This window comes from Dermacentor variabilis, chromosome 7, assembly GCF_050947875.1.
Source record: "Dermacentor variabilis isolate Ectoservices chromosome 7, ASM5094787v1, whole genome shotgun sequence".
NCBI classification, from domain to species: domain Eukaryota; kingdom Metazoa; phylum Arthropoda; class Arachnida; order Ixodida; family Ixodidae; genus Dermacentor; species Dermacentor variabilis.
Window position 1 is genome coordinate 96,970,687 of NC_134574.1, and position 10,632 is coordinate 96,981,318.

At 43.8% G+C, this 10,632-nt stretch overlaps 1 protein-coding gene across 1 annotated transcript; it reads right to left on the bottom strand.

Moving 5' to 3' along the window:
* Nucleotides 1-1,618: 1,618 nt before the first annotated feature.
* On the bottom strand, nt 1,619-10,010 carry LOC142587653 (uncharacterized). The gene is made up of 3 exons (XM_075698815.1): nt 9,894-10,010; nt 9,049-9,135; nt 1,619-2,295 (listed from the first exon to the last, which is right to left on the bottom strand). Exons 2-3 carry the CDS (start codon nt 9,119-9,121, stop codon nt 1,751-1,753), a joined length of 618 nt encoding a protein of 205 aa, XP_075554930.1. The 5' UTR covers nt 9,122-9,135; nt 9,894-10,010; the 3' UTR covers nt 1,619-1,750.
* Between the last annotated feature and the right edge of the window lie 622 nt (nt 10,011-10,632).

Sequence of the window (10,632 nt, forward strand, 5' to 3'; positions counted from 1 at the left end):
AGCAGAAAATATTGTAATCATCCTAGTAAACAATATAATTTAATGTTGTCCCGACTGCTCAATCAGCCGCAGCATTTACACAACTCTTCCTTTCTCTTGCCACTAAGTACACTAGGAGGTCAATAACTGGGGGGCCTTGTCCAACTATACACGAGTGCGGACGCACGAGTGTACACGTATGTATTTCTGGTGGTGACCGCTATGTTCTCCTTCCTAGTATTGTTAAATTCAAAGTGCGAACTACTGGGACACAAGCTAAGTAAGGCACACGAAAAAACAGGACATGGCTCGGAGTATTTCTGGGACCGAAGTCGTGCAGTTCAGTTTGACCTCTACGCGATTATCTCAGCCAAAACGCAGGCGCAGCGTTCCAATTTTAGGCAAGTACTGTTTCCTTTATTCCACCTATCAATTCAAACGAGGCTACTGGGAAACGATAGGATGCGTGGAGGCGCGTGACAGAGGGCACATTTTCAGAGAGTAAAGCATCGCGCCTTGGATTATTAGTGGCACCAATGGCATTACAATAACCTAACTTCGCTTTGCAATCCCTGCCTCGTTCGAGGATGTAAGTGAGCAGTGAAAAGCTGCTTTTACAGCGCCGAAAAGCTTTCTTGCCCTATACAGCTATATTTTCTTTCTTTTTGTAAGAGATTAGGTGCCTATTTTAAATACTCTAAATGTTCTTTAATAATATCCACGAAGACTGCTTTGTTAAACGCACATTCACTTGCCTTCTGTAGTTATTGATATTGTGTAGAAGGACCAGCTTTGGCGGAAAAGAAGCAGCCGTGCCGTAGGAAAAATGCACCGGCCTCATAGAGAAGTCCGGCATTTCGAGCTCTAAAATTAGACTCCAATCAAAAGAAAATCACTTGGTTATCGCCTCCTGCCCAACAACTGGGAAAAAAATAAGAGGCAAGCTATGACGCAAATCGCATTTTATTCATGGTAAACATCGCCGGCGTTATGGTTTTCTTAGTTTTGTCACCCAGATCCACCGTCAATGGCTGCAACGAGGTATTTGTCGTCACCCTTCGGGCTTGCAGGTAACCCGTGAGCATACAATATTTGCCAGCTTAGAAGATCTTGCATCATTTCCTTACACCTATCATATTCTTCTTTCCCATGTCCTACTCCCACCAAAGGAAGCGGTAAATGGGGGAAATTTTATTTCACTTCGAATAGTCTTCCTGGTGTATTCTGTTAGACGTTGACATGAGCGAAATCCACCACCTGTGGCCCACAGGTTGACGAAAGCTTACCACTATTTCATTTGTCATTCCCTCTGAAACCTGGCTATTCAAAATTTTCTCCGGAAATTATCCAGCCCTTCCCCCTGACCAGAAATAAAGTGAATTTTCGTAAAAGCCAATGTTCTTGAGACTATCGGCTCTCTCAAGTCAATTTTCTTCTCTAAACGTTGTTGCGAAAGACTAACTACTAGAAATAAACATGTGTACGCATACCCTCCTCCAGAATCAATGAAATGACTGCAGGTAACATCACTGAATGTATTTTTTGAATTCTTCCTCAATACTAGCGCTTACTTTACCACTCGCCTATAGAAGAACTACGACGGAAGCACGTGCCGATAAAAACCAGAAAACCAAAGCACTCCAGAAACATAAGTGATTTTATTAAGTTTCTTGAAATACGAAAAAAAGCGACATGATTGCAAGACGGTGTTTTTTGGGTTTTCAGGTTGAGTTTGCGTTTGGCGACACCAATATTTGTTATTGTGCATATTTCACTCAAGGGCCATATCGAAGGCCCTGGCAAGATTATACGAAAATTCCTTGTTCCAAGCTTCTTCAAGGACACTTGGTATGAGTGCACTCAGTGCTTCAACAGTGTAGAGCACAATTTGCCAAGCACCTTTTACAACAACGCGGATGTTCTGCGTTGTAACAGGAAGTGAACGCTCGAATTCCAGCTTCAATCCTTCTCCAGAGGACTCCACAATGGTAAATTGCGCTGTGAACCGCAAGAACGTGGTGCGAAGAACTAACTGTCCTTGGCCAGAGCAAGTCTTCCATGGCGAGGTGAATTCTATAGGTTCACCATTGTAGAAGTCCACTTGCACCATGCGCTTTCCTTTGGCGCAGTAAGGAATTGGTGGCCCGAACTGGCGGAGTTTGCTCAGGCCATGCAGAGTGATTCCACCAACCTCAATTCCTCGAAAGAGCGAGTGGAACTTCTGTGGGCCGTACTCGAGACCTTCTGGAAGCTTGGCCGGCAGCTTCGAAAACATTTCGTCGTCTAGTTGGACGTCTGTGAAGTCACATGGATCATCTGAAAACGGAAACGCAGCATGAAGCGCTTAGCTCAAGTCAATGAAACAGTTTCTTGCAAGGCCAATTTTCGAGCTATTATTGGCACCGCCATAGCACTGGCTTTCCGAGGATTGCGAAACTATATCATTAGTTTGCTACATCTCTCGAAAATGCGTGTAGTTACACGTAGGTGTCTGTTACAAATTACACGAAGACAAGGACGTTTTTCACAAAGTAGGCGCAAGGGGCAGTCCTGCTTGTCATGATTACGTTATTGATTCTATCGGGGAATATATGGATGCATTTCGACTGTAATCTTCGCAATAAACACATTTGACTACTAATACTTCTTTTTTCCACTCACACATTCCATTGACACATTGTTACCTAGGTTCGTGGTTTTTCTCAAGAGGGATTCTGGGCCTGTCATCTTTATACCGGCTACTCCTTGTACGCATGTATGTACGCATGTATGTATGTATGTATGTATGTATGTATGTATGTATGTATGTATGTATGTATGTATGTATGTATGTATGTATGTATGTATGTATGTATGTATGTATGTATGTATGCGTGTATGTGTATGTATGTATGTATGTATGTATGTATGTATGTATGTAGGATCTTATGCTCCCAAGCTCAGTGGTTCTGCAACTTTGGTAATTTGCAGGGTTATCATTTATAGGTCCTAATGAATTTATAAACGTCACCTGTAGCAGAAATCACATTTGTACTCTTTGAGCTGTATTACTCGAATCGGTGGACACAACATGCGCGATAAATTCAAGTGCATAATCGACTAACAACAATATTTAATGTTCACTTTTTCATTATTTAATTTACGGCTTATACTGCACTTTGCAAATTGTAGCTGCTGATGTTGCAAGACTATTCACTTGGAACAAATTTTGAGAATGGCATGGGTTTTGAGATGTGCGCCTTCAATCAAGCGGTAAAGATGCACTGTTGTTCCACTAACTATTTTATCAAGACATTCTTTTGTGCCCTGAAGCGCAAAAGTAAATGGAACGCCTATGTATCGCAATCATTGAAAATGAATATTTTGGAAATTGGTGTCATCCTGAAATTTCATTGTAAGTTATTAGGCCTTTCGAACTGACCTATCACAATTTGTAAAATGCAGTATGCACCAGATAGTGTTCATGAAGAAGTTAAGTGGTTATTTGAGTAAATAAATTATTGTGCGTTATTACTTCCCGTCCAATAAATATCCGCTGCTACAAATAACCTACTTCAAGGACTACAATTAGGCTACCTGACATGTCAAAGTCAGTAATGTGGGAAGAAGACGACGCTGATGGTGGCCTTGGAGACGCCGACGGAGAGTTCAGGTTGTTCGCTGCTTTAGAGTTGTTGGCTGCGCCATTAAAAGCCATATGTGAATAAATGTACGCTTCTTCATCCTGTAACATGATTGGTTAAGGTGCGTGGTAATCACTTGCGGAAGATGGAGCTTTGCAGCAGATGTAACCTGGCCGACATGACACACAAAGTAGTGTCTTGAATCATGGACCCTTCGTCACCACCGACGGTCATCCCGGCCTCGCCTCGCGACCCTGGTGTGTTTTTCGGGATTGACAACGTTGGCGTCGCTGACTGCTTGCCGGATTGCGAACCGGTAAGCACACACAATCGGTGGGATAACACGCGTATGCTTGGTAATGTAAATACCTAAATAAAACAGCAACTGTGTGGGTCAAGGCACAAGCAGAAGAGATTACAAGTTGAGGCCAGTTCAAACAGAACCTACGATATTTGTTGGGCGAGCTCATCAGCCTGCAACGTGCTGCTAAGAAGGACTATGGGACACATGTACAGAAGTACAGTGACTTGTACTTGGCGTACATCCAGGACTTAAACATTCTCTACAGCAAGGTGGTTAATAATATGGAAGAGACCGATAAGGTCCACAACGTTTTAAAAGCCAATGCGGAGGACAAGTTTAACCTTCTTTTCTAGAAGACTATCCCAACAGTCAATGAGATCATTAGCTAATGCCGCCGATTTGAAGACGCGAGGAGCCGCTGCATAGTTAAGCAGTGTACGCGTATGCCCAATGCCGCTGCTTCGTTGACGTGCGAAGACCATCTACCACGTGAGCCCACCTCCTCCGAGAACGTCGTGCGTGTCGTCCGGCGAGAAATCGAAAGAGCGTCTCCTTCTACGCCAGTAACGCGGTGCTTTGATGATTCTCGGCCACTCGTGTCTGTAATTCAGTAGGCCATTCGCCAAGAACTTGCCGATGTGGATCTTCCGTCTATTTGCTCCGCCAACCATCCTGGAATTACGAAGGAACAGCGCCAACGAAGACGATCACAAGTGGGGAGAACGACACAGGACTCCCCACTTGTGATCGTCTTCGTTGGACTCCCCACTTGTGATCGTCTTCGTTGGCGCTGTTCCTTCGTAATTCAAGTATGCACCATCTAGCCCAAATTAATGTTGTCCTGAACAACCATCCTGGCTTTGCTTCGTCTGCTGCCTCTGCCCGTGTTCACCGGAGCCATTACGGTCCATATAGACCCATCTGCTTTTATCGTAGACGTGTGGGCTAAATCTCTTGCCACTGCCGAAATTCCTTGCCAACCAACTCTCGACCAACATTTGCCGCCATCCGCAACCTCTGGCCCGTTTTATCCTTGCCCACCTGCACTCTCCATCGAGTTTGAAGACGCACCTGACAACGCTCGCGCCACTGTGACTAGTCGCTCACCATCACCCCACAGTCGCCTCTGTGAATAAAGGTAAGCTTCTTTCTTCCCATGACAATATGTTTTAAAAAATTTGTAAAACATAGAAATGATTACCAGGCGTGTCCCTCTACTCTGTAGAGATGGCACTATACACGGTTACTTTTTTTCTGTGGATTATGAAATGGATCGGCAAGCGGCCATACCATAATTTTATTACTGCATGTAGTGCCTCCGCACAACGTGTGCTGAAAATTGTAGAAGTATATGGCCTTCTTCCAGCGACCACCTTAAAACATACAAAGCGCACGCTGATGAAACATGTAATGTTCTATTGAAGGGATGTTTGTTTGCAGGTTTGCCTCACACCTCGGGCAAATGAAGCTCAATTGTTATCGCTAATTTGGATTCGCACACCATTTTTTTACTATCAAACATAGGAAAACAAACTCATTGACGCGATGAAATTTTAAAAGGTCGCCGTGCCAACGTACAGAACACTGCTGCGATCATGGTACAGCTGGAGCAATGGGCTGTTTTCCCGATTGAAAAGATATATTCTCACTGCTGCATTATTTCTCTGCAGAATCTCCGATTGCAATCGTGAACACTATTGTGCACTAATAGCGGCTTTGTACGGCGTCTGTTCAAAATTAGGACGACTACTGTTCAAATTTATTTGAAGTTATCGCGTAGGCTCATTCGAGTAACGTTTCTATTCATTTTTTATTATTTCTACGGCTCACTGATTTATGCCTATCTTCATCCGAAACCTTAACGACAAGTTACGTTTAGTTGTGACAGCACAGCGTCAGGAGGACACAAATGTGCATGTATTGCTCTGATTATGCAATTATGTTAATAATGAACCATTGTCAAGCGCCGCGACCTGATTGAAGTTTGTGCATAAGCTCGTAGGAAACTACTCTTAGTCCTGTGTTCTTTACACATAGTGGTAACTTCTACAATGGAGTTGTTATATTTCGCTTACGTGACAATAGCATCTTCCGTGATGGTTCAACAGACACTGAAGAATATTGTTTCTAGTTTTCTGCAAGCCCCACTCGCATCAAGCGATCGTTGACGCTTTATCTGTTTCTCAACGTAAATTTTAGCCTCGTTTATTAGAGGGGACAAATTGCAGCTACAATTCGCTTCATACAGTCAGGCTCCTTATTCAGTATCTAAGAAAAACCTCCTTCAGGAATTCAGTTTATTAGCTGTGAAACACATGTAATTTGTAATGCTACTTTTCTAAATAACAATTATATGCGGAATTTCCTGGGGCTCGTCTAATATGCAACTAACACTATGTTAATGCATTATCACATGTTAGTGTAACCAAGAAACACAGAACTATAATCAACCTACACCACAATGTCTTTCGTGAATTGTTATGTACACTGACGCAGCTATTCTGAAGAAGGAAGGACTGTTTGCATCCATGAGCCCCGCGGAATTCGGATCCTCATCACCTACGTGGCGGTTATACATGTCAAAGATGATGGCATTGTCGCTGCTTATACTTTGTCTATATAGCGATCGTTCCAACTTCTACTTATTCGTTATACGCTGTAAAGCGGCAGAAGCAAGTTCTGGAAAATGGTGTATATAAGGAAGCAATCCACATTTCTTCAGATTTCACCTGATTTTGCAGTGAAGGCCCAGTGGGCACAGAGACAGGGTTCCAACCACTAAGAATACTATAATACATCTCACTGTGTTTCTATACTATACATCGCTCACTGTGTTTCTTCACCATACAGCCGCCAAATGGCCTTTGCTTCGACACGACGTTCGAGCCATTGCAACCCTAATATCTCTTCGACGGGATCCACGTGTTTCACCATTCCCTTGCCTGTTATAGCACTCAGGCTGAGAACGTTTCTTTCCGGAGACATGGGTATTGGGGTTGGGGTGGGGAGGGTAGTTGGCTTGCTCCTTCCATAATTTCGGCCTGAACGGCTGACATCCCTGCAAAGTTCGCAAAGTGCTTTGTACACGTGTCTGCAGCAGAAGCAAGTGATAAGATTTGGTGGTCTAGGGTGCAAATTATCTCATAAGAAAACTTAACTATAACTGGTGCTGCGATGCCCTTTTATGCATGGGACTTTAGGTACGCGAGGTCCTCGTATCGGGGCACTCTAGTAGAATAAGTAAACCATAAGGTCCCTGCATGTACTATGTACAACGGGTTGGTTATTAACCTGACTAGCGCATAGGCAACTGTTCTTTCTTATATTACACACAACTGAATTGGATTGGAGCCAACTTTATTTGTGGCTGCAGTTGGGCGCTCGTGCACCCCGACGAGGACCTACGTCACCTACGAAGTCGCCTTTACTCGGCGCGGGTCTTCGCTCGCCGTTGCCGGCTCGCTGGGTCCCTGCCTTTCGAGCGCCCCGAAGACCTGCTGGATGGCCCAAAACTGTCCGTCTCGGTCGTAGCTCTTCGTGGCTGTCTCGAGCCGCGGTGGGAGCGTTCTGCATTTTGCTTCTTCTGGATTTTTAACGCAATCCTAAAAGATGTGCGTGTAATCTGCCGTCTCCCTCCGGCAGACTCTGCACTTATCGGTCCGATATGTCTCGGGGTACTTGAGAACATCTGTGGCAGGTCATCAAGTTTGTTTTAAATGCATTCCGAGCCAGTGATATTGAACGCATATATTTAACCGCATACCTTGCCCCACAATTTCCTTCTCAATTTATTATGGCAGGCTTTCATAGTTGGATAGCGATAACAACTTAGTGAAGCCACTTGGCTTGACGACTACGCTAAATTACCTCGTTTATTAAGAAATGGCCCGTTTTTGCGCTTCTCGATCTACGAAGCATTAGAACGCATCTTTCTTCAGCTCGTACATTAACTACGTCTCGAGGAGTTTTATCTCCACTTCTTTCACTGAATGAAGAAGATGCTGTTGCCTGCTGGTACCTATTGTCACAAACAGGATGTGTAGGCTGAGCACCTGCTCATCCAGTGTCCATCATACGAGCGCCAGCCTAATGACAACACAGCCACCAACCAACACAGCATACACCAACCCAACATGGTCATTTTATTAGACGAGATAAGCATTTTGTGTCACTTTAGGAGGTCTTTAGTCCCTGGTCGTACCCAGACAAAGACAGGCTGTCATAGCTCTTTGCGATTTTCTTAGAGTTACCTTTTTCAAGCCTCCTTAAAGACGACACATGGTGAGCATGCTCACTATGGGACTTCGTGCATGTGTATGTGTATTTTCACTATGTTTATACGCTTTATTATTTACCCTGATATGATGCGCACACCGGTATTGTACAATTCGAGACAATTTTCGCTACTTTATGAGCTGCGAATGAACGCTCGCTTGTCGCCCATTCAGTGCTTTCTAAACTCTATGTTGGGTAGAATGAAGTGAACTTTATTCTGGCGCTATTTTTATTTACTTGTTCTCGTACTTTTTTTTCTTTTTACGGTTTTTTATTACATATTTTGCTCATTCTCTAGAGTTTATAGTGGATAAATGCGATAGCCAGTCCTTCACTGATCTATTTTCCCAATTCGCAACATCCACATAGGCCAAGCTATGTTAAAGGCAAGCTATCCCATACCCACATAGCAGCAATCCCTAAAACAGCACAGGGCGCGTTAGCAAACTCGCATTCATGGTCCCTTCATTTTGCGGTCTCGGTAATACTGTAAGGAACTCTAAAGGCCACTCTAATGTCACACTAGAGAAAGTGCTGATAGGTTCGGTCATACAGACAGACCACACAACCAACTACAAACTGTCAATAATGGACGATGGCTTTAACAGGCCACGTATGCAGCTTCTTTACGAAGAAGGCCTATTATGGACTTTATGAAGAAGGCCATATTATGCCGGCTGGAACACCCCACATGTATACATGCATACTGAAAGAGCGTAAGAGAGGATAACTTTTTTGTGCCATTGAAGCACATGTTTTGGTAAGATGATAATACTACCAATAAAGCTACAGTGTCGGACACTATAGCATTCACAATTACAGAAATGAGCATGTTTATTCATGCGAGAAATGAAGGTGGCAACTCACCAGTCCTGTACACCATCGCAGCACATGATGAATAGAAGAAAGCGATTACGACAAGGAGTTTCGCAAGGGCCATCTTTACTAATATGTCTGTAAAGATATCCGGACGTTTTGCAATGTAATATTACTAGAATCCGGTATAGTGACGGTAGATCACTATTCTAATAGATAAGCTCAAACAAAGCGTGGGCAAGGGCTCGCAAGTTTTTGCCAATTTAGTGCACTCCCTGCTACAATTATTCATAGCATAACTATACACGTCATACAAAGTATAACCGCCATCAGCGCTGGCTCCTTTCGTGTGTTCAGAATTTCACATTGTTCTAGAGCTCCAAAATGTAATTCATCTCACTTAAGATGTGAAATGTTGCACGTAGAAAATGGAATCATGAGCTCATTGAGTCCGTGTTCTCGACACCACTTAAAAATTATCTTCGCCGCATAATGAATTAGGAAGACATATTTTTCAGTTTCGTTGGCCTCAGATGACTTCAAAAAGGCCACCCTTGCAATTGCAGTCTTATATGCAGCATAAAACATTTCATGCAGTTTTTGTTCAAGAAACCTGTAAAGCAATACGTTGCACAGCTGGCCGATAACGTCTGTCCAAAAGTTCGGCTGGAAGCTTGCACAACAGCTACCAACAATTAAACCGATATTTTAGATAGCTCAAAAATTGTGTTGCATGATTTGCATGTGTTGCAGCATTTTATCGCATCATCATTATGTAAAACAAGCCCTACTAGTTCTTACAGATATAAGTTTCTAAAGAACGCGTATCTGCTCTAATTGAAGAACATTGAATTGCAGTTAAGTCCATATCGTGCCGCGAGGACAAAGTGGCTTACTTTCGGGTCACTCGGTTGTTTCTGGAATGCCGTTGCAGAGAGCACTAGTCACCTAACCTGACTGCCGTCGGCTACCGCGAGCTTGCCCTTGCAATCACCCTGCACAAGAACTTCTGAACGAAGCCTCTCTCGAACTGCTTTATAAAGCACAACTTCACGGGCGTCTGCGGGCCCGTGATAAGCTAATATCGTATTGAATGTGCGATAGCAGCCACTTTGAGCGTCAGCCCACTTGCAACCGTATCGGTACGTTCCATGACGCCTGCCGCTTCCGTTACTCCCTTACTGACTCTAACAAGGGCTTATTGACCGCACCAGTGAGACGGCTACGACGCGCGCTGATTGCTTCCGAAACTAGCAATATCGCAGAACACACTCGGCTCTCTCACCACTATCAGTTCCAAATAACGATGTTCGTTCCACGTTCGGCTTGGGCAACTTATGCGTCGAGTAATTGGACAGATCCGGTTCTTTATACATGGCAGGAGTAAATGTACTGACATGAGTGCTAGTCCATGTTTTATGAAGCAGTTTAAACAATGCATGTAAGCAGATCGCTGTTGCTTGCAACATTTTTGTACACTATAGGCAGCGTGGTCCTCCATTATGCTTGTACGCTTTACTGGCGCAAAACCTGGGTGGGCGAAGTGAGAACAGCTCCTGGCGCGAGAAGAAAGGTAGTTTTTTTTTCAAGGTATCGTATGCATGAGAGACTTGACGTGCTAATCGCCGAGGACCC